At 35.2% G+C, this 25,925-nt stretch overlaps 1 protein-coding gene across 19 annotated transcripts in view; it reads right to left on the bottom strand.

Moving 5' to 3' along the window:
• The window catches only part of SOX5 (SRY-box transcription factor 5), a 985,042-nt gene that overhangs the window by 110,772 nt on the left and 848,345 nt on the right, over positions 1–25,925 (bottom strand). For 16 of the 19 annotated variants that reach the window (XM_032349915.1, XM_032349912.1, XM_032349920.1 and 13 more), the window contains one exon: positions 13,449–13,572. In XM_032349915.1, coding sequence (XP_032205806.1) covers positions 13,449–13,572 — 124 coding nt within the window. The remainder of the gene's footprint in view (positions 1–13,448; positions 13,573–25,925) is intronic. The other 3 variants (XM_032349909.1, XM_032349911.1, XM_032349928.1) reach the window with 1 other exon arrangement.

Raw genomic sequence — 25,925 nt, 5'->3', positions numbered from 1 at the left:
GAACAGTTTTTTACTCAAATAGTTATTCAGAGTTATTCAAATAGTTATTCATAGTTACTTAAATAGTTAAACATCATTTTTTCACTAATTCGTATTCTCCTACTGATTTGAAATGTGAGCAACTAGTATTTGTTGACTTTTAGTACTCTACGAAAACGTTTTACATGTATAAATATATATATAATTTCTGTATATACTAACATATTTATATGTGTGTATAAAATCCCATTTACTCTCCACAACTCAGTACTGCAGATTGATTATTATTCTCATTACACACACACACACATACACACACACACACACACAAATGCTCAGGATCTCACAGTTCATAAGTACCATAGACATTGGTACTTCAGTAAAAAAAAAAAAAATTGTTTTAGAAAACATCATAGATGATTTTTAGAACATTATGCAAATACAGACTTCAATTTTCAAATAGGTATATTCTTGTAGTGTTCGTTCAACTGATGTATCTAATACTATGCGGAGGACACAAAGACATAAAAGGTGTATAGTCCTTGCCTTCATGACACTTTCAATTACAAAAAGAAGACATACAGACACCAAACGTGAAATAAAACAAAGCCACATGATTAAAATCAAATGAGAATGAGAAAGACAGTAATTACCAAAGAAAGGAAGGATTTATTGGAACTCAAGTCACTGAAAAAAGAATCAGAGGAAGAAAGGGCTGGGCTTGGGTTCGGTCTTCAGTAAAACAGTAAGACTAGACTAGACAAGACAAGTCCAAGGGCCGCAGTGCCTGGAGGGCAACAGATGTCAACATCTGCAGAATGATTTATGGATGAGCTGAAAAATAGGATGAGAGGAACCTCTGGTGGTTTTTCAGTTCCCCTAGCATATACAGGGAATAAATAACACCCCTAAGTTGTCTCTTCTTACGTCCTCTTCCTACTCAACTTGTCATGTCTTGCTTTATAATTTCCTCTTAATATACAACTATTTATAGCTTCATGTATACCCTATTCTGTCTCTTGCGTCCCGGACTTCATCCAGGCTACTTTCTTCTGTTTGGAATATTGTTTCTGAATTCCTCCACCCTGACAACTTACACAATTGTTTTGTGGTCCTTCATCCTCTGGAATTTGACTTAGGGGTCCCACTCTAAGACCTTTCCTGACACCTTCCACCTCTCTTAAATTTGAATTCACTCCCTTGTCTACGGCCATACCACCCTGAACATGCCCGATCTCATCTGAATTCACTCCCTGTCCCCTGACTTCTATTAAAATTATAGGCATATGTCTGTCATATGACATCTCTCATTCTACCCAAATAAACTATGAGCATCCTAAAGGCAGAGATTATGTCTTACCCATCTTTAAATCCCCTGTTCTCTGCACAGAAACTGTTAAAATGCACAGTTCTGTTAAAAACATACCACAGGCTGTTAAAATGTTTATTGACTGAATAAGCGAAGAAAAATTATTTAATTAAGAAATTAACAAATATCAAACACAGAGGACCACTCTTCCCATATCAAAAGCTTACAATTTAGTAGAAGAAACAGGTTTTGGGAAAATGATTATACAAATAAGGAACCAATTAGTTTCTGTATAGGGTTTAATTCAAACAATAATGATGTGTTAGATCATCTACCAATGATACAAAAGTGCAATAGGAAGTAGAGGGAAAGGGAAGCATCGAGTTTGGGGATATAAGGAAATGGGAATCCGGAAGAGGTAAAGAATCTTCTATTAAATATTTTCATTTATCAAATAATTCTTTTATAATATTCCATAATCTGTCTCTTTTGTAAATTTGGATTTTAAAGCAACTTATATCTTGAATATTTAAAAGTAAATAATATTAATTTCTTAAACCTTAAAATAATTTCTGTTCACTAACAAGAAACCATTATTATGATGTCATTAAAGCACCTGAGCATGGTCAAGATGTTTACTAGAAAAGACGTTATATATAAACGAATGACCAAAACCCAATCTTTCATCAACGTGATTGTTCAAATTACCTTAGACTTTCTGAAATCCAAGCGCGAGGTGAACGTTGCTCTTCATGGCCATAAGCTCAGCTATACCTCCTCCATCCCCACCTTTTAGGTAAGTTAAATTTTATAACAATTCCACTAAATCATCTTGTGGAATACAAGTTAAGAAGTTCAATTAATTGATATGGCATACACAAGCTTAGGTAAAGGGGTTTCCAATTGCAGAAAATTGTAAAACTGTAAAGCTTTTATTGATTTGCTAGAATAGTATAAGACTTTAATACTTGAATGCTAATAATATTTAATAGTTTAGAATAAACTCTCATAAAATAAGTGATAAATATAAATATTTCATATGACTTTTATTTAAGAAAGTAAAATTAATAATTATCTCTTGTCTAACTAAATATCTATTTAAAGATTTATTTATTTATTTATTTGACAGACAGAAATCACAAGTAGGCAGAGAGAGAGGGGTAGGCAGGCTCCCTGCTGGGCAGAGAGCCCGATGTGGGGCTTGATCCCAGGACCCTGAGATCATGACCTGAGCTCAAGACAGAGGTTTTAACCCACTGAGCCACCCAGGCACCCCCCTAAATATCTATTTAAAAGCAGGTATTTTGAGGTAATTGTTCTTTACTGCTTTGTCACAGGCTTTTTTAGGAAAGGATGTTTAAAAATAAGAAATATTTTTATGTATTTTAAATGAAGCATAGCAAATGAAAACTTTATTCGACTTAATTACTAGTTACCCAGTTACCTGAGATGATAAACTTTTTAAGAAGCACCCCCCCAAAATAGGAAGACATTTCTGACTTAAAAAGATAGAGTATTCTTTTTTTTACTTCTATGCCCATAAATTAAATGAATTCTAGCTCTAATGAAAATTCCTGGGTTAATTATCTAAGAAATCTGAGTATCCCTGAAAAGGTGACAATCAATCAAAGAAATTTCCTTTTCCTCCTGGATTCCAGTATTTCTACTAAGGCATCACTTAAGCCATTGTACCATAATTCATTTTAAGCTGCTTGAAGAGAATCATTAATTAGGGAACAGCTTCTATATCTGAAGCTACATTAGACTACTGTGTCTACATTTTGCTGCTGTGTCTTATGAGGATATAAATGGCACAGAGAAAAGCACCCCAAATGATTCAGGCATGTGAAAGTGGTGATTTAGAAGGGGGTACATTGGTATAAGCCACTTAAGACCAAATCAAATGTTATTTCTCTTTTATTTTCCACTTTTAATAATAAGGTTTAGCAAGCACTTCATTTTTTGACACCTTTTATAGTCTTTCCACTTTTCTCTCTATCATTGATGTCCTTCCTCCTGGAATATATCCAGAGTCTGTGATCTGCAGGTTGAAAACAGGAAGTTTCCTAAACCCTGAAACAATAAGGCTATGAGCTACACATTTGGGATGACTTCTGGTTCACAGCTTTCTACTAGAATGATACATTTTAGACCTCTGAAAATTAAGAAATATTATGGAATATCCCTCCCCTAAAAAATGAAAACCAAATAATGCAAAGGTCTTGGTCAGACGTATAGTGGCCTAGAATCAACTCCTGAATTCTTTTCATTATGTCACATCCTAAATGTTCAAAACAGACTTATACATTTAATAAGTAGTAATTATATGTTATATTTATATAATAATTTAAATTCCTGAGAAATGCATACACTCTCCCACCTAGTTTTACAATCTCCTTATGAAGTGGGTAGGGCAGACATTAGTGTAGTGATCTTAAAGATTAAAAAGCTAGGGCACAAAGAAGAAAATGACTAGCCTAAGGGCACAGAATGATATGAGATGGGATTGTGACTACCGAGGTCTTTTGATATCTTGTTTAAGTTTTTCCCTAACAGAATTTATTAAATCCAGACAATTAATAGTTTTGGATTACAAGTCTCATTGATGCTTATTTATAGCTCGACTCATACCAGTCAATTTTCAAAGTTTTAGACCTTGCATTAACTAACTAGGAGGGCATCGGCATTTGGAGGCAATGTCTCATGAAAAATGTTCAAAAAGGAACAAGTAACTAAAAGTAAAATGCCATATACTGGGAATAGAACTGGCTACATGAAATATTCATTTGGGGCAAATATGTGCACACAAAATGTTTACCTTAGAATTATTTAACTGTAAATATTGTAGACAAAATTAAATATTCATTAGTGGCGAATACAAATAAAATATGGTAATCTAGCTTACTGAGATATGATGCAAGATAAGTGAGACCTAAAAGCAGGAGAAAGAAAAGATTGACATGATTTTTTTTGTATTTATAACATTTACCCTCACATACATTATATATTATGTAGTATATATCAAATACATCGTATATATGTGTCACAGCATACATGTTACAACCTACAAATATGTTCACATCATACATATTACATATCGGTATCTACATATAAATAGATGTACATATGTATGTCTGTTTATATCTATATCTAGATATATCTTTATTTCTGGGAAAATAAGTACCAAATTTTCAACAGTGATAATCTCTGGGGAGTGTGATTACAGGAGTATATGAGTGTAGACAGATAACTTTTAGTTTCTGTTTTCTATACTTCTACATTGTTTGAGGTTTGTGTAGTCAGCAAGTGCTATCTTTAATACATTAGGAAAAAATGTGAAGGGTTGTTATGAGCTGACTATATAAATAGGTTTAAGAAAATACTCTTTGAACATAGAGCCAAAATAAATTATTAGGGAAATAGTACTATTTTAAAAATAGCTGTAGTTCTCTCTGCTTCTACCCTTTCTGCTGCCTGGAATGGAGATACGGTAGCTGGGGAAGATATCCAAGACCATGAGACAGGAGACACAGTTTGTGGAAGGTAATGTAATAAATAAATAAGAGAACACCCTGGGATCTACTATCACGGAGCTACCACGGGAGCAGTGTTTGGACTACTAGGTGAGTATCATTTTGGTCTTTTACAGTAGGTAAGCCTAATACAGTGTCTAATTCCACGTGGTATTCCAAGAGCATGACTTCTTCAGTCCTCGTGGAAAATAGGCATCTATTGTAGAGTTAGAATTAAATGCTCTCTTCCCCTGTTCTGTTAACAACTTTTCCTGCTTCCATATATTCCTATCAACCTCATGACTAAAGTTTGCCTTCTAATGGAGTTTTTTTTTTTTTTAAGATTTTATTTATTTATCAGAGAGAGAGGGAGAGCAAGCACAGGCAGACAGAATGGCAGGCAGAGGCAGAGGGAGAAGCAGGCTCCCCGCTGAGCAAGGAGCCCGATGTGGGACTCGATCCCAGGACGCCGGGATCATGACCTGAGCCGAAGGCAGCTGCTTAACCAACTGAGCCACCCAGGCGTCCCTCTAATGGAGTTTTTTACAGTGAATGAGCATGTATCCTGGAGAAGAGAAACATCAGTATCACCAACAGTTACATTTATTCAAGTAAAATAATGCATTGCTCTCTTGGGCTCATACTTCAGTATGATGACCTTAGTTTCAGCCTGCTACAGAGATGAGATTCCATGTTGGCCATGGCCAGAAAAATATGAATTTAGAATTCTAAGGGATAGGTTGGACAATGGCAAATTCATATATGGTCAACACCACCTTTTGAGGCCCCTTGGCTTAAAGCACAGTGTGTCATTTGCCAAACACTCATTCCCTTTGACCAATCTATATGCTCAAGAATCCAGTCAAAAAGAAAATACTGACCCAAATGGATTTATATTTCAATTGAATGGCATGCTCGTGTTCTTAAGTGTTAAAAAAGTAAACAAGATGGATTAAAAGATTAAATATATATTTATAGGCTAGTAAAATCTGAGGAATTTATTGAAAAAAGGGCTTTTGCTTTTTTTGTTGGCTTGTATATGTATTTTGTTGGTAGAGTGTGGTGGGGGGAAGGACTGGATCAAACACTATTTACTAACATAGCTCAGTTATCATCTCACAGAGTTATGATGCTTAAAAATTAATTATATGTGTATGTTTTATAAACAATAAGGTACAATATAAGCTATTATTTTTATACCAAGTTATGCACTTTGTCACAATGAAGACATGTACATCTTCCCTTTCTCAGTGACGAATTTTGTAAAAACATTATAAACTACCTTTTAGAAAAAAACCACATTTTATTGACCTGGAACATCTTTCGCACGAGAATTGGGGGGTGGCTGACACCATAAAATTGTGGAATGTTATATACATTTCTGCACTCAGTTCTCTTTACTTTTTAATCATCTCATTTTTTAAGCCACCAATCTTACTTCTTACAGGTAGGAATTTAAAATGGATGTTCAGGTACAACAACAATTCTTTAAAAATATAGGTGAATATATATACGTATATATTTACATATATATTTTTACTGATAGTACTAATTATATATATTTATATAATAAATCTATAACAAATAATATCTTATCATATCATATCATATTTATATTTACTAAGCTCTACAACAAAGCCAGGTTCACTCAAAGTCATTGGTTCATAAGACGTTTCAGGGGAAGAGGGTAAAAAAGAAGAGCTGATCACAATAATTTTAAAACACACAAACACAGGAGCCCGAATATATGATTATAACCTCTTCTCTCTGCTTACGTACAAAGAACCTACAGTATGTGATCCTGACAACACATGTTTCCTATTTTGTCAGTTTGATAAAAGCGTACCATGTCAATGGTTTTTAGCTTGTGATTTGGTGATTGTTTCAGCACTGATTGTCAATGACCTGTATGTCAGCTGACACAGCTGACACAGTTAAATCAGAAATTAGCATGCAGTCTCCTAAAATGCCAGACACATGGACCCTTTACACAAGAGAGATATAATGGAACCCACATGATATCCCCATTAAACAATGAAACATGTGACATTAACCAAAAACAGGAACACATCAGCAAATATGCCTGAGGAAGTTTATGGTATTTAACTCCTAAACATTAATTTTATTGTGGTGTATGAGGAACTAATTAACTGAGAGTTTCCTTTTTTATTGGAAGCGGAAATACTGTTCAGAACACTGATGAAGAATAAATACAGCATATTTTAAGTTTATTAAGCTTGGCTCATCGACTTCTATTTATTTAAGCTAATCTCATAAGGCAATTAAATATTTCAATCAGTAACTTTATATGGCTATTTTATTTAGCACATTTCTGAAAAATTAATCAACGTGTTAAAATGCGGAGAGAGTATGTGAATATATTTCCAGTTTCATACAACCAAAACAATGACTAAATACATTTTCAGTCACATGATCTTTTCCAACATGAGCTTTGATAAATACACAAAGGGAAAATGCCAACAGAATAGTTGAAGCTTGGTGATTGTGATGTAAATAGTTAAGGTTAAGTTTGTATCTACATGACACAAATGGTTTCCTTCAGCACTGTAATACTTTTCTCTAAATAATTCTATTTTCCCAGTCAGAGGAAGTCTCGTTCAGGTGTGGCAGAATGAATGTGATCCGAGATAGGAAATGCAATGAAATTAATTGTCAAGTGTGGTTTCAGAATCCTTTTTTTTTTTCCTTTTGAAATAGGATCTATGTTTTGCTGGCACAATGCTAGGCACTACTTCATATATAATCCTGCTTAAGCTCTGTAACAATTCAGTAAAATGGGTGTTATTAATCCATATTTTAGATAAGGAAATTGAAGCTCAGTAAGCTGCCCAAGGACAATCAAAGGAGCAGAACAAGGCAAAACTTGATTCCAAGTCCATGCTTTCTCATTCCAAGTGCTTTCAACTAGTAATTGCCTCCTTGACACTGGGTTAATTATATCAAAACAGACAAAACAATTAAATGTTTGAGATCATATAGACACAGGAATCAACTGGCATAGACAAATTAATCAATTAATCAAATTAATCAATTGCTTATCTATACAATTAATCAAGTAATCAAATTAATTGCTTATCTATATAATATTGTCCATAACCCATAAGCACAAGTGGTTATAATATGATAGGTCAACACCAATAACTTTCTAGTAAAAAAGGTCATAATGGGTTTTTAAATGAGTATAGACTAGACTAGGCCAAAAGTTCCTAAAATTTCTTGGATTCAGGCACCAACAGTGGCTCAATAATATTTTCATGGCACCTGAGAGCAAAAGAAATACCTAAATGCCCCATCATTTTGTTAAGTAGTAAGGTCCAAAACCTAAGGTAGTTTATGTAGTGTCTAACAGATGTCTTTGTATTTTCCCTGAAATTTTAAAACATGCTGTATGCCCCTGGGGATTAGCAAAAGCACCCTAGCACCTTAGCACACAGTTCGGGAACCTTAGCATGAGGCACATGCCCATTTATGGGGAAAGATTCTATCTGTAGCTATGTGACACATTCAATTTGACACTTTGGACTAACTCTTGAGCCAACTCTTTTACAACTGTTTGTTTTATACCGTATATAGAAAATGGGTTATTTTATTGGATTGCCTTCCTGTAGATTTTTTTTATTTCCACATAAAATGTGTTCCTGTCAAAAATTTCTAAGGCAGCTATTAGAATTCTATGACTAGAAATTTTACACGCAAACAGTAAGGAGAGGGGCAGAGGACTGTAGTTATTAGTACAAAGAGAAACACCTATTCCTCTCATTTCTGCCTATAAACTACGTGTTCTGAAGGAACAGCATTTAACCTTGAGGGTGGAGTGCAAGGAGGCCATGTGTTATGGAAAGAGAACTGGAAATTGGAGTCAGTTGAAAGTGGTATTAACCAAACTTACAACTTTCAACCACCTTATCTCAAAAGTTTCTCTTAAGTTTAATATGCTAAAACCAACATACACATTCAAAATTATTTTGAATTTTGTTAGATTTTTTTTCCATGATGAGCAAACACAAAAGTGGGTGCCTTCTTCCCAACATGAAACTATTGTGTAGGGGTCAAAAGCATGTACATTTTATTTCAAAACTATCTACCTGAAACAAGTTTTGTGGTCCACTAGTTGGAGCCCTTTGTTAAGAGGTTACGATTTCAGTCAGATTTTCTATCAGAGGCAAAGGGACCATGTCCTAAGACTCTTCAGCCACCCAAAGTGCATTTGAACCAATTCATTTGTGCACCACTTATTTTATTATTCAGCATTTGAAGCTTTTTAGTTTTAAAATTTATTTCAAGAAATTTAATGACCGCTTTCTGATTAAAATGAGCAGGTACCTAGAAATATAATTTAAAATTAGAATTTTGGGGGCACCTGGGTGGCTCAGTTAGTTGAATGTCAGACTTTCAATTTCAGCTCAGGTCATGATCTCAGGGTCCTGAAATAGAGTCCTGAGTCCAGCTCAGCATGGAGTCTGCTTAAGGCTCCTTCTCTCCCTCTCCCTCTGCCCTTCACCCCCATCTCGACTTGGGTGCACACATGCACATGTGCCCTTTCTCTCTCTCAAAAAAAAATTGGGATTTGTAATTATGCAATATAAAAACTGGGGTGTGTCTACACATAGCAACTTAATTGAAAGTTTTTATAGAACTGTCAAGTTAAATATACAGATTATTTCATTAATTTCTCTCCTTGAATGGTCTGTGAATTGAGTTGATTGATCAAATCAGTGTTTTCACATAATTATTTTCAAGTTATTACATATATTGAAAATACTCAATTTAATAATGCACCATTATTTTTACCTCCTTAGAAATTTGGAGGTATTTTCAAATATTAAGAAATAAGTAGGAAAAGGAATAACTAGATCTGGATCCACGAATAAGTGTGGTTTCATGTTTGATTTCATTAATAGCAAATGCCAGATGAGAATCTGAGATTCTGATGATACTACATCAATAATTGTGAATTTATTTACATATTCATGGATTAAGAGTGGTCTACAACATTCTTTAAAGATCCTTTTCTATCTGGATTGTTTGTTCTGAATCCTTAGCTGTACTGCTATTAATTTACTCTTCTATTGTTCACTGACATTCATTCTAGCAGTTAAAAGAGAATCCAGCAACTTCATCCTGTGGTCGCCATTCCAGGCTGTATTTCTACCATTACATTTCTCAAAGAGAAAATATTTTTATGTCCAACTGAAAGCTTCCTCCCTCTTTGGAAAACAGAAGATATGAACTCAATCGATGACGGTCGGATTCCCCCCATTTTTTTTTTAAGATTTATTATTTATTTTAGAGAGGGAGAATGAGAAAGCAGGGGGAGGGGCAGAGGGAGGAGGAGAGAGAGAATCCTGAAGCAGACTTCCCGCTGAATAAGGTGCCTGCCACCTGCAGCAGGGCTGGATCCCGGGACCCTGAGATCACGATCTGAGCCAAAATCAAGAGTTGGCCACTTCACTGAATGAGCCACCCAGTAGCCCCCAACTTATGTTTTTATTTTTTTATTTTTTTTCCTGTTGAGAACATTTTAACTTTATGTTGTTCCAGAGATTTTTATTTTATTTATTTTATCAAGTCACATAGTCTAAACAGAAAAATTCATCATTGATACCTTTTTTGAGTGGATGGATGAAAAGCATTTGAGTTTTTGATACCAACAAATACAGGTTTCATACTTACTTGAAACTCATATCAAAATGAGGTAGTCAGCCTCTTTCATGGAGAACTACCTAATACTCTAAAATAACTGACGAGCAGAGAGGTCACACGTGGTGGACAGTAATAAGAAAACCCATTAAAGAGAGATGGCAAGATTTCTGTCCTTCCCTGTCTCTGTTCTTTCCTGAAATGTGATTAGGGAGGAATAGTCTGGACTCTTTACTGATTCCACCCAAACTGACTCCAAGTGCTGGAGTATCAACAAGAGTGGTACTTTCTTTGGCTACTGGCTTCTTAGTTTTAGAGTTTGGCAGGATGCTAGTTTCAAGCTTGCCAGCAGCTGTAAAGGCTTTATTCTATTTTATTTCCAAGGTTACCAAAAAAATGGTATTATTTATAATTTGAAGCACCAAAGATATAAATATCAAATGGTTAATATGTGAACAATTTTAGAAAGGGAAAAATTTCTCCCTGCCACATCACATTAACACTGAACAAATCCAGTATGCCAACTCTGTCAAATGGGAGTGAGGTAGAGGTGTTCTTGCCTTTTCCAGGCCTCGAGTTACACTATTGTTCATACTCAATATGGTTTTCTCTTCAGCACAATATTTGCTAATGGGACTTATTTCTACAGTTGCTTAAAAAAAAATTTCTTTCTGGAAAACAGAACTAGACTATATGTATATATTGCAGGTGCAGTCTGAGACAACTGATGATTTTTTAAAAGTGTCTTTTTTTTTTTCACTTTAGTAACCAAGGTTACCAAAAAACACATTGGCAACATGTGTTTAATGTGAATAGTAATTCCTTAGGAAAATGGAAACAAAACAAAACAAAAAATATTTTATGATAAAAACTCAGAAGTTAATGTAACAACAGAGTTTAAAATTCTGTATTTAGAATTTAAATTATTCTTATAATTATATATTTAGCATATAAACATAGCCCTTAATTGTAAAAACATGTTGGTGTATCTGGATGAATCAATCTACAAAGTTAGAATGATGTGGAAATAATACAAAATGAATAAATTCAGGATCCAGAGTGAGAACACTGTCTCAAAACATATGAAACTGAAGTCAAGAGAAAGATGTGCATAAAGAGTGTAAAAACTGCAAATACCATACAAGTGTTAACTTTTTATAGTGCTGAGTTCAGTTCACTTTTGTCTAGACTCCGTAGCTGCAATCTACTCCTCTCAAATGGCTTTGTGTATTTAAAAAACTATATCCCATTTCTTCAATATTATACAAGGAAAGGTTCAAAGACTGGGAATAAATGTTAAAATGTGAAAATTCAAAACATCATTTAGCAGGAAGCTTAGATCTGATTTCTAGAATGCTGGACAGAGTTTCTCAGACACAGAAAGTACTGAAGCATAGCGAGATGTTAATGGGGCAATTTATTAACATATAAATGAGCCAAATATACTGGATTTTACAAAATAATATTCTATATGAATAGCTAAAAGATGATATTTCATTAATTGTTTTCAATTATGTTCTACTTTTTTTTTTTTTTAAGATTTTTATTTATTTATTTGTCATAGAGAGAGAAGCGAGAGCAAGCACAGGCAGACAGAGCGGCAGGCAGAGGCAGAGGGAGAAGCAGGCTCCCTGCCAAGCAAGAAGCCCGATGTGGGACTCGATCCCAGGACGCTGGGATCATGACCTGAGCCAAAGGCAGCCGCCTAACCAACTGAGCCACCCAGGCGTCCCATGTTCTACTTTTATTAATGAAAATATTTCAATAAACTTGCCTTTTCCATATTTTTTATGGCCATGGTAATAAGGTTCTATAAGATATGTTGCTTAGCAGTCTAGACTCTCTTTGGAATTGCTATGATTTTTTTTTTAAAGAAATTATTTATTTATTTGACAGAGATCACAAGTAGGCAGAGAGGCAGGCAGAGAGAAGGAGGGGTAAGCAGGCTCCTGCTTAGCAGAGAACCAAATGCGGGGCTCAATCCCAGGACCCTGAGATCATGACCTGAGTTAAAGCAGAGGCTTTAACCCACTGAGCCACCCAGGGGCCCCTGCTATGATTTTTATTTAACAGATTATGGTGGGCATTTGGCTATTTAAATTTTAGAAAGTGAAGTATTAGACTGTTTATCAAACTAACAGTATACATTTTCAATTCTGATAAAAAAGAAGTCATAAAATCACAGACATCTAGATGTAATAAGTTATATAAACAGTTATCTTAGCCTAATATCCCACATAGTGTAAAAATGTCCTTGTAGTGTTTGTAATACGGTGGTCATTCCTTCATTCATTCAATCAACAGGTAATGGAATGTTGTACTAAAAGTTTAGGTATAATAATGAATAAGACAGAATCGGCACCTGTCCTCATAGAACTTACAATTAAAATAAAAGAGAAAAAACATAGGATCCAAAGGAACTAGGGGAAAGGGATCTAACTAGGTTAGGCAAGTTTTCTCTGATCTGAGTTGGAAGGCATTTAGATTATTGAGGAGAATAAACATTGTCAATATAAGTCCAGAGTCAAGAAAGAGTATGGTTTGGTCTAAGAACTGAAGGAAGACTACTGAGAAATTAGGCTATAAATATAGGGAGGATATAGATAATAAAAGGCCAACTAATTCATATTAAGAAACTTGAGTTTATCTTAAAAAGCAAAGGAAAGCAATTGAAAAGCATATTCCTATCTTATCTTTGCAAAAACAAACTGAACCTGAAAATTATATTCATATTATAAAAATACACTGGAAATGGAAGTTACAAAACTGAAATATAAAGAGCAACTATTGGCTTCAGAAGCACAGAAATAACCTAAGTTCTTTTAAATACCAACATAAATCCTTTTCTATACTTTCTGTGTGTTTCTTCTTTAAAATAAAAATGCAATATGGGTGATCTCATTTCTTGGTGTGGCAGGAATATTAAATTGGCTAATTTAAAGCCATGCCCTCCACCCACTCCCAAATGGAAAATCAATGGTACTTACTGCATCCAGCCTTATAGCTGAAGCCTGGAGGAAGGAGGAATCCTTGCTGGGCAGCTGCAGCCAGAGTCCGTTGATCAGGAGGGAACACGGGAATCATTAATGGCGGCAGTTGACCTTGAACCTGCTGAACGTTATAGAGAGAATCAAAGAGACGAAGTTTTGGTGCTCCATGCCTCCCACCCTCCTTATGTTATGGTAAAGAAAACCATTTATTCAATTCAAATATACTGGCATACAAGCCCATACACTGGGCCTGAGGTCATGCCTTAGACAGGAAAATTAGAGTACACTATAGTTGGAAAGTGTTACCAAATTTACTTTCTAACCTAAGGAATAATTTCCCTAGATATCCTACACGAAGTACCACTACTTCATACAAGAAAGCCTTTTCTTATTGCCCTAATGTAATAATGGTTAAAAAATCACCCTTAGGTTGAATTAAAGTCTCCTTCTGTAAATCCTGTTAGGGAGGATGCTACTTTCTAAAACAAACTTAACCAAACTGGTATCATCTTACATATAACGAGCTTTTCATTATTTGAAGATAATTGTCATATTCACATAATATTGCAATTTTTTTGAACAAAAGAGCTGGCAAAAAAACTTAGAGAGTCACTAAGACTTTCCCCTTGGTTTATAAAAAGGTAACCAGGGCCAAAAGAGAAGAGACTCATCCACGGCCAAGGAATGGGACAGTTAGATTAGGTCTAAAACCCAGTCACCAGAATCTCGTTCTGTGTTATACTTTTGTCTTCATCTATCTTTTTACAATCCGTTGAACCACTCCTCAAACCACAAGGTCTCTGTTTTGGTTGCCATCTTTGGAATACACACTAATTTGCTTACGTCACTCTCAGAATATGGGGTTCACATGAGTAAATAAATAACTGAGCACAACAGAATCACTATCTTCTTTGAACCGAGCAGAGATTTCTAGAAATATAACCTAATATAGTCATTTCTGCAGCAATATGACATTAGTGATTAATGGAAAGGTTGTCATCACTAAAATAAGTTGACTTTTCCCCCCAAATATTTAATTAAGCAAGATCACCCTGGTGAACAGGATTATTGTTTAGTGTTTGTCACTAAATATATGACCAAGAATTTAGGATCATACTAAAAATCACACATCTGACACTTCATTCTCCCTTACTCCTCCCTTTCCATGCATTAATTAAGTCATTTGGAAAATATTTAATTAACACCTACTATGCACAAGAAAATGAGCTTGTCAGTAGGGAAAGAAGAGTGAACAAGAAAAGCAAGATTCAATGTAACGTCTGCCCATCACATTAGAGTGGGAACAATAATTAAAAAACAAAACAAAACAAAACAAAAAACGAAGACAAAACCCAGGAAAGATTGCAAATTCACTCAGTTCTGAATCCTAAGAGCAACACTGAGCCATCTCTCAGACTTGTTTTCCGTTTCTCTCATTGGCACTGAACATTCTTGGGGCACGGGTGATTCTCATAGAGCTCATGGTTTCTCACTTTAAAAGTCTACCTTCAGTTTGCCCATTATTTCATCTTTCACAGTAAAGCTCTGAGCTTTTTCTGAGATTTTGGTTGTTGAGTGTGCACTGTGGTTTGGGCGGGGAAATATCTGAGAAAAAGGTGGGAGGGAAAGAGACACAGAGATAGAGACAGAGACAGAAACATAAGCACCCCAAGAATGAGAGATCTGCTTTCAGCAATGGCTCCAAATTGGAAAGTATTTCTTTTAGCCAAAAGGATTTTAAACCTATCACTGCCACCAGAGTGAAACTAAAAAGGAATGATAACAAAACAGGAATACAGAGAGACAGTGTCTTAAGGTTAGCTATTAAGACTGAGATCACTACAGCCAACAATTTTTGAGCATATTGGAGGAAAGATATACCTTACGCAGAAACCAATGGAAAGCAATTGATTAAAGACTCAAAATTAGAGAGTGCATATTGAACACGTTTGTAGGAATAAGTGGTCTAAAACAAGAGATAGGCATCGGAAGGCAAAAACAGCATGGGTGCACGTTTAGTTGCAAGAGGACACTGGGCAGAATGGACAAGAAAGAAACAAACAGCGATATCAGCTCCCGTATGTATTTTCTACTTCGTTGTTTGTAAGTTATCATATTGTATACAGCACATCTCCTCCCTTTGAAGGTACCATCGGTTCTACAATGTCCAAATACATTTAACAGCAGCATTTTAGAGGGACGAAGAAAGGGACTTCAAATTAAAAGTAGGTAAGGGTTATAAGAAGTACCCAAATTTCAGATACCTTAAAATTTGGGGAAAAAATAACTTCCGGAATTGTAGAAACAATAGGTTCTTGTTGGACTGCAGGAGTTCTCAAACTTGAATGCATATTAGAATCACCTGGCAAGCGCTGAAAAATTCTCAATGCCCAGACTGCTTCCCACGCCAACTGAGTCTGAATCAATAGGGGTGAGACCCAGCCATGAACATTTTTTAAAGTTCCCCCGATGATTCCAGTGCGCATCCAGATTTGAGAAGTACTGTCTTAAAGAATGCTTTCAGTCACTGTTGACAAATCTTTTTGTCTCCTTCCTGTTTTGCATTGAGTTATAGAGCACCTTCAGTTATGTCAGCTGTTGAAGGGGAGACAGCCTGACTCTTAGAGGTTCTGGGGCCCGGCAGGTAGACCCAGATATTAAGCTAGATGGCTCATAGAATTCCTTCTAATTGAGTCTTTTATCTGTTTTTATATGTCTCTTTTGTGAGAATCTTGTGATGGTTTGCTTTTACCTAAAGAAGAACAACCAAATCCCTCAGTACAGTATTCAAGATTCTTCACAATTTGTCCTCAGTCTGTTTTTCCAGATATGTTGCTCTTCAGATGCTCTACTCTTGCCTCAAAGGACCACAAGAGTTCCTTGCATACTCAGTGTTTTTCCATGCCTGAGTGTGTTCAAAAGTATTTTTCTCCTCTGTTTTGAGTGTTTTCTCTTTTCCTTTTCTTCTTGGCAAAATTCTACTTATTTTTCAAAGGCTTTTGAGACCCACATAATGTGTTTGCCTGTGAAGCTCTTCTTTCTTGTGGTGCCAATTTTCAGGCAGAAAGAACTGTTACTTCTTTTAACCTCATAAAGCTAATACAATGCTTACTGTATTGAATAATAGTTACTTGAATAACTCGAGTCTCCCTGATGACCTACGAGCTTATTTAGCAAAGAGGTTATAACTTATTACTGGACCTCTAGAGCTTAGCACAGCAGCCAAAACTATTATGTATACATATATATATAGATATAAATAGATAGATAGATATAGATATAGATATAGATAGATAGATAATTCATGAATAAAGAAGAAGAATGAGTTACATAGTCCCATCTTCTAAAATACATCTTTGTGCATCAACTCCTAATGTCCACAAAAGGCCTCTGGGTAATAGTTGCTTACTGACCAAAAAAGAATCCAATTTCACCAAAGAAGAATGACAGCATAAAGTACAGCTTCATGTTCTTATTTTTAAGGCTCAGCTAAAGTCACATTACGATATGTCCGTAAGTCTTAGAATTATGTATGCATGAAGAAATAGAAGAGTAATCCAGATATATTAGAAACTTATTACATATTTCTGTAATGGACAGATATGTCTGCCTATCATATTCTAATATCATGTTGTTTAATTATACCTTTCCAGTATGTTTTAATAATAGGTAAAGTTACTACTCTATCATTACTATTTTCTTTTTCAAATATTTCCTGGATTTTTTAAAATATTTTTTTTTCCACATTAATTTTAGGATATGGAATTTCTATTTGAATTCATTAACCTGATGGCTTGATAGCCAATAGCAGGCCTTATCTTTTAATTTATTCAAATCTTGTTTTGCTTCATATAATTCTTGTAAATTTTTGGTAATTTTATTTTTAAGTTTGTTTAAAAATACTTCTATTTCTGGGGTGTCTAGGTGGCTCAGTCAGTTAAGTGTCCGACTCCTGGTTTCGGCTCAGTTCATGATCTATGGTGGGATTGAGTGCCACGTCTGGCTCTGAGCTTAGTGCAGAGTCTGCTTGGGATTCTCTCTCTCTCCCTCTCCTTGTGCCCCTTCCCAGCTCCTATACTCTCCCTCTCTCTCTCAATAAAAATATAAAATCTTGAAATATATTTATAAAGGGAAGGTTTTCTTATTGTCTTGTTATATTGTTTAGCTAGTTTTTGTGTGCACATAGACTATTTGTGTGTGACAGTTTTTATCCAGGTAAATCACTTAAACCCTAATAATTTAACTAATTTTTCAAGTAAAAATTTGAAAATTCTAAGTGATATATGGTAATGGATTCCAGTGCTTTTAAAAATCTGTGTATTCTGAACCTTTTGTCTTATTACAATTACAGAAATGCATTTTGCTTTAGTTTTATAATTTCTTTCAGTGTCTAAATTTTCCAAGATCCACATATATCGAATAATAGAGTTTTGAGGCTGAGAAACAGTAAAATAAATATAATCCAAAATGTATGGCTAATCCACATATGCAACTAAAAATGTGTCTCAAAATACAGTTGCTTATTATTTATAAAATCTATATGTGCAAATTTGTCTACTCACTAAAACTCGTCACCTCTCCATATCCAAATTTACTTGTAGCAGTGCTCCTGCAGGCACTCACAGACATGTGCAAAGGAGTAAGACATTTTGTTGGTGATTTCACCATTTAAAATGCATATAAAATCAATAAAAATATTAATAAGATGTCTTTAAAAAGAAACACACATAAAACAAGGTTATGTGCTGATCACATAATGGTGAGACCAAAGGCTCAGAGGAACCTAACTGTACTTTCCCCAGGAACGACTGTTTGATATTTGCTAACTCAGCATTGGCCAACTTTACAGAACATAACTAGTGCCAATAATGAGTGCCAACTGTATAATTGCTATATCTTAACTAATTTTCAGTTTATTGTTACTGAAATTTGATCACCTTTTGGGAGAAAAGGACACATCACATTAAAACTGTGTAATGTTTTCTGAATAATTCTAAAACTAGTTTCTTAGAGGGTTAGTAATTCACACATATTTACAGTTTTGAATATTTCCAAACCCTATTCACTATTAGCTTCATTTATTTTCTTTGACTTAATGCACAGAATTCCTTTTAAGCTTCTAATTAAGGTTTAAAATGTGTGACATTTATAATTAAGTTTCAATAAAATTGTTTTGTCACAAAATTTTAGTCCTTTTAATAGGTAGCATGTTATTCACTGGTTAGAATAATAACTACCACAATAAATTTAAGAGGGCTACTTCCTTTAAGATGGCATATTATGTTTTAACATTTTTTATAATTTTACCATATAGTGCAGTCTTGCCTCGAAAATCTTAAGAATCCAACACAAACCAACCACTTCACCATATTTGTAAAAAACCAAGTTAATACTTATCAATTATTCATAGTTAAATATTCTCAATTTTATGTAGATACTCTATTGCAAACCCTTTAGTCACTCCCTGAATATACTAATATATCAACCAGATACTTAATTATTTAGCTTTTACTTATTCATTCAGCTTTCAGTCACATGGCTCTGTTTATGAGTTTATTCATTCAATCAACATTTTCACTAAGCAGAATGTGCACTTTTTTGGTAACCAGGGATACAAAGATGACTTCACATATGATGATGCCTGCTTTCTAGGAGTTCTGGGTCAGTTTGGTGGGGTGAATTAGATAGCTAACTATAATACACTGTCATTAATTCAACAACAGACACTTTATAAGATATTCTGGAAGCACAAACAGAGAGATTCCTAATAGCCAGGAGAAAGCAAGGCGAGTCTCATGGAGATAGGTACATGGGTACAGGGTCTGAATGGATAAGTCGGAGTTGGCCAAGCAAAGAGATGGGAGTGTGGGAAAATAATTCTAAGCAAAGGATAAGACATGAGCAAAGAAATAAGGACAAGAAAAAACATTGTGTAAAGGGGATGCCATCTGGGATAGTAAAAAAGGTAAGAGGGAAGGAGTGGTGAGAAGGTCTATCTGAATCAGTTTGTGTATAAGGGTAAGCAGCATGAAATTCCCCATGTAGGCTCTGGGGCACTACTGAGGGATGTTAAGTAGGTTAGGTAGAATACTATGATGGTTATATGGAGAAGGAATTTGAAAGACCAAGTGTAGAGACAAGATAGGAAGTGGGCAGGTAGTAAGATAAAAGACTCAACTGGGCAGTACATTATGAGAGCTTGATCAGTAATAAGAGGGTTAGGAATAAGGAGAAAAAGCCAAGAAATATTTTTTTAAAAAATGAAAGCTGTTGATAATGGGGGAGGTTATGTATGTGTGGATATGTAACAAGTCCATGTACCTAAAGTATTTATATATACTTATTATATGTGTGTGTGTGTGTGTGTGTGTGTATACATATATGTATATATGAATAAAAGGACAGAGTCAAATATAACTCTCAGGTATCTAGTTTATGTAACTATTTATACCAGAAAAAAAACACAGATGGGTAGTGATAGTTTTCACGGAAAGATAAATGAGTATGGTATTGCATGTTTGAAGTACCTAAATACTATTCTCTTGCAGATATCTTGTTGATAGATAAGGCTCCAATCTGAAGTCAGGGAAAAGATCTTTAGAGGTTACAGTCTGATGAATCACCAGCTGATAGAGTGAACTAACCAATCTGGAGAGGGTCTAAAGTAAAAAGAGAAGAGACAGCTTAAAATAATCTTGGTCACAACAATAGCTCAAGGATGGGCAGTGGAGGAGGAATCTACAAGTGGAGAGGTAAGAGAAAAATAAAGAAAATCATGAGTACGGTGTCACAAAAACCAATGGAGTTCCAAGGTTGACTTAGTGACCAAAAGTGGGCATGTAGCAGAAAGAGTATTTCAGAGAAAAATAATAATATATTCTAGAATTGTTAATTAGAGGATAGTGATGAATCTAACATCATCAATTCCATCACGACAGAGGGTAGAACCATACTGCAAAAGTTTGCAGTATGAATGAGGAGATACCAATGTAGACTACTGTTCAGAGAAGGTTCAAGGAGAAGTTAGGAGAGACTCTGAAAGCAGCTACCTAGGGATGCAGAGACTTTATTTAGGTAGTAGTATTTTCAGAACATTTATTAACTGAAAGGAGGAAATAGAAATCGAGACTTTTGAATGTAAGACAGAGAGAAACTAACTGGTGGACCAGAGTTCCAGAGGAGGCTGAAAGGCAAATTGACATGTAGGGATTAGTTTTGAGTGAGAATAACAATGTATTCTCTGGACCCTGCGGAATGGTGTTATTTGAGTGGATGTAAGCAGCTATGTTTTAGGCATAGGGAAATGAGAAGGTAAAGAAAATCAGGCCTGAGGAAAGAACTTTCCTCAATGATGAAGGCAAGGCTCTATGCCCCAAATGAGAGAGATGGGGATTGAATAAGGGAGTTCAGCAGGGGGAAGAGAGTATGGGATTGTCACTGAAAGAAATGAAAAAGAAAGTAAACCATGGACAGTTAAAGGAATGATAGAGGATGCTAAAGCCTTAGGAGAGACGTCATGCATGAGGATGCTGTGAGTCTTCCCTTTCCTTCGGTCCTTCTCAGAGCCGGTCACTGCGGATGAGCAGCAGAGAAGGTGAATTCCAGCATCCAGGTTGGGGAAGAGGAAGAGATTGGGGGAACTTCAGCAAGTCAACATCACGAGGAAACCAAAGGTGGCTTTTGAGTAGCGATGGGCTTCGGGTTCTATGCCAGGAAGAGAGGTCTGGAAGGCATTACTAGATGGGAAAAATAGAGGAACCGAATACCTAGAGGGACTCCAGGATATCAAAGAGCAGTTTGTGTGAGAGCTCGAACAACAGGAAGTTAACGTAGAGTGGTAGATTTGCTTAAACTACATATACAAATGTTGAAATACAAGGCGGCTACGTGATTTAAGTCCTCACAAATACAAATCTAATGCAAAATCTAAAACTTTCAAATGTTCCTCAAGAGTTCAGTGAGATGAGTACTGCTGTGTTCGAGCACACGGCATCTTTAGGGATCCGTTCACCTACAAGTGAAATTCAGCCACCTTCAGTGGGGAACACGGCAGCTGTTTAGAAGCACACAGGGACACTACACAGTAGTTTTGGAGAAAATGAAGAAGATAATATCCAAAGGAGATTACAAGAGGGGTTTAGGTAGGCAGGAGATAATTACCCAAACCGGAGTAACCAGGATGACAAAGCTGACTTTCTATCATTAACGAGAAGAGGCATGGGATCGTCAATGACCACTAACAGTTTGTGATTTTTCATTTCATAGACCAGAAAGGAGATTTGTCAGTTTATCCTACCCATTGCAGTGATCTTTAGGAACGAAAAAAACTACCCGAAAATGAAGAATAAAGGCCTCCATTTATCTTCCAATTAATCTACTAGGAAGACTAAAGAAAATCTCATCGAGAGATGCAGGGACATAAAAACTGTGCTAAAATTGCAATGCCTGCTTCTCACTTCCCAACAGCCACACTGGGGTTGTATCACCTCTAATTTCATGTGATTCAAGACAAAGACAAAGTAGCCATATTCTTTTAGAACAAAAATGAACAGCCATGTGGATTTTTTTTACATAGTACTCTTCTTCGGCAAAAAGCCACAGAACTTTTTTTAAAAATCGTTTCCAAGGATGAAAGTGACTTTGCCAAGCAAAGTGGCTTCAAAACAGGCCTCAAAAATACTAATAGAAAGACAGATGGTTCTACTAAGAGCTTGGCTGCCAAAGTTAAAAAAAAAAAAAAAGTAGAAAAAAAAAAAGTAGGGGAAAAAAAAAAAAAGAAAGGAGTGATGCTATTGAAGCTGACTGCAAAGTTATCTGATGACTACAAATACTTTTGTCCCATTGCAAGTGCTAACTGTGCCTCCAGGGCTGATAGAGCCAAACTACTAACTTTTCCACATCTGATCCCCCTGTATTCCCACCCCTCCTAAATAAAACCTGTCAATGCCAAGCCCACAAAACAGCACAAGCATGCACTTGATTCTGACTGACTGCTCTGCAGAAGCAAAATATTGCACTGAAGGACTCCTATTTAGGAAGAGATCCACAAGGAAAATTGCTTTTCTTTTCAAAACTGCCTGTCACGGTTTCTTTTTCTAATTCCCCCTTTCCTCCTCCCCTCTGTTGCCGAAGGGCCCCTGGGCCCTATGAGTTTAGATGATACAAACTCAATTTGTATAAAGAAGGCAAGAAGCAGCACCACAGAGAGGTGGAGATAGTTCACAAGGATAGAGAAATAATCCAGTCAAGACACAGTGCAATTTTCTTTCCAAACTACTACTGCAATAATACCTCCACTTTATTTCCTTCAGGGCAACTGTCATTTCTTTTTAGCCAGATTGCTACTAGATATAATAGAAACTGAAATATTATATGGTCACTGACTCTTCCTTTCAATGGTTCATTTCACTATTGCATTTTTACTTTTGCACGATGTGTTTATTCTTGGCATTGTTACTAGCACACAACCACTTTCCAGTGATGGAGAATTAAGACCTCTGTCACTTTAAGGCCATAAAATTTCATTCTTAGTACTACGCAGGTTTCACTTGTATGGTTTCCTTGTCTAATAGTACCAGTTATTTATTTGCGAAATTTAAGCATTACATTCTTATGAAGCACCATGTTAATATACATTAATATACATTTCCTATCAAGCAAAACGATGGCATTTCGTATAAGTATACAACATGCTTAAAGTATAGTTGCTGACTTAAGGGAAAAAAATCTCTATTTTAAAAGTTGATAATCATAGAAACTCGAGGGTGGCAAAAATATGGTGTTAAATAAGAAAGCAATTGTGAAAGAGAATGGGAGAAACAGTCATTTCATTTGCCAGAGACAATTCTGAGCCGAATTAAAAGGCAATGATTAAAATATCTCATATGATGCATTATTTAGGATCGCATTATCATTTGTTTCTTAAAGGCAATATTTTGTGTAGCTCGATAGCTGTTACTTGATAAAACCAAAGTCTTCTTTTATAATCAACTCTATTTGTTTCCTGAAATGTGTGTGACTATTTGTATTACTCATGGCTCCTGACAACCAAACAGCCTAGTTCACGTGAGGGTGCATGGTTCTCTGTTCACATGAACAGAATCAGGCTTTGCGAACACTAATACAATCTTACTTCATATCATGCATTACTATGTCAATTGTCATCTACATGCAAATGAAAGACAACATAAAATATAATGGCCAACATGAAATATATTTTTCAATTATATTTCTCAGTACATCATCATTAGAAAACTTAATAAAATTCACTATTTATTGATTTATGATTTATGATGTTTTGCTCGATGGCATGTAATAGATTATGAGTGTTTTTTTTTTCTCATGCAACATAAATCTCAGTTCAACATAAGTTCTTTAAATATTACACCTCAAAAAATTATCATGTTGTGGGGAGGGTTAGTGACTGCTAATGTGTATAGGGCTTCTTTTTGGAGTGATGAAAATGTTACGGAATTAGACAGTAGAAATGGTTACAAAACACCAGGACTATACTAAAAAGCACTGAAATGTATGCTTTAAAAAAGGGTGAATTTAATGAAATGTGAGCTATATCTCGATTAAAAAAAAAAGAATGAATAAACTTTAAAAGATCATATTAGAAAACATACACCTACAGTACTACCTAAAGCAAGGTTAAATGAGCTTTGAAACAGTCATGTCCAATATTAGAATAATGTTTTGTATTTTTATAAAGCTCTTGCACATAAATTAGTTCATTTATACTTTATCCTGCCTCTTGGAGATCAGCAGGTGAGGTGTTGTTATTTCAATTTTAATAAGGAAATTGGAAAGGAAAACAAATAATTTGGAGATTTACCCATGATGACACGGGCCAAAACTAGAGCCATGTCTAGAATTTAAATTTTTGAGCCTTCTAAATTATTAAAAAAAAATTGTAAAACAAAAATGTAATAATTTTCTGAAATAAAAATACTGATTTATATGAAAGCAGTACAAAAACATCAATATTAATTTCCATATATTTGCTTAGCATAAAAAAGATCACATTTAAATTCTCTCTGAAAGATAAAATTCTATTATGTTTTATGAGATTTTTATAGTAAAGATAGCATTTTGACTTTGATTTTCCTCTTAGTATTACAATTTATTTTGCTTTATATTTTCTGTCCACACTGTTTTTTAAATTTTCAATGCGTATACATACTACCTTAATACTCTGAAAATTAATCAGAAAAACAGAGATGTAATAGATTATAGAATATAGTGCCTGGCATATCATGGAATATTTAATACAGTAATTGCTACCCTAAAAATCCCTACACATCTTAAACTGTGAATCTTTGTTGCCTATTTTGGTAGAAAATAGGAAAAATTTCTTTGATATGCGACTAAAGAATGATTGAAAAGAAAATTTAAAATTTTTCTACTCTGATTTTTATAAAAAGTATATATAATACTAACATGTATTTCAAAGTTTCCTAAAATCATTACCAATTACTTTCACCTTTACTAGTTTATTTCTTGCTGAAATATTCTACCGCATTGGTATTTATTCTATGGAATGAGCACTGGATTATGAAATCTTTTAACGTTTTCTATTTCTTGCCTGTGTTACTTTACACTTCCCTCTTTAGAATTAGGATTATTTCTGGACAGACCTTTTATTCTTCGACCTGTTTTCAAATTAGAGACGAGGAGGTGAGGCTGAAAACTTCACCTGACTTCTACTCAAGAACTGCTTTTTCCTCAAAACCCAACTGCAGCATCTCTGCCTGTTTAAAGACTACCCAAACTCCCCAAGCAAAATATATTCATTCATGTGTTGAGTGCCCACTTTGTGCTAGGTACTGCTCTCCTGTCTAGGGATATTGCAAATAACAAGACAGACAAACACTACGAAAGAGGAAAAAGAAAGCTGGGATGGAGGCTGCAAGTTTAAATATGGGATCAATGAGTGTTAACAGTGTCATAATGATCTGGAGGAACTGACACAATAAATCTCAGTAATCTGGGGGCAAGTGTTCCAGGCAAAAAGAAGAGGAGATGCTGAACACCTAAGCTAATAGGGCATCTGGGTGGCTCTCGATTTGGGCTCAGGTCAAGATCTCAGGGTTATGAGATTGAGCCCCGAGTGGGGCATGACACTCAGCAGGGGGTCTGCTTAATATTCTCTCTGTCCCTCTCCCCGTGCCACTCCCCTCACCAAATCTCTCCCTCTTAAAAAAAATAAATAAAACAAACAAACAAACAAACAAAAACCCCAAAAAACAAAACCAAAAACAAAACAAAACAAAAAAACAAAAAGCCCTAAGGTAAGAGTGAGCATGCTGTGTTCAACTAATCATTTCTTTCTGCCTCTACTCCATATAGGGATTCCACTAGGTTGAAATTACTTGTGTCTATCTCCACGAGTAAACTGCCCTAAGGGCAGCACATAGAGAACTCATGTTGGTATTCACACTATCCAGCTTACTGTTTAGCATATAGTACATG

This window comes from Mustela erminea, chromosome 6 (genome assembly GCF_009829155.1).
Source record: "Mustela erminea isolate mMusErm1 chromosome 6, mMusErm1.Pri, whole genome shotgun sequence".
NCBI lineage: Eukaryota > Metazoa > Chordata > Mammalia > Carnivora > Mustelidae > Mustela > Mustela erminea.
The sequence above is the reverse complement of the archived record's forward strand: the minus strand, read 5'-3'. Positions and strand labels throughout refer to the sequence as shown.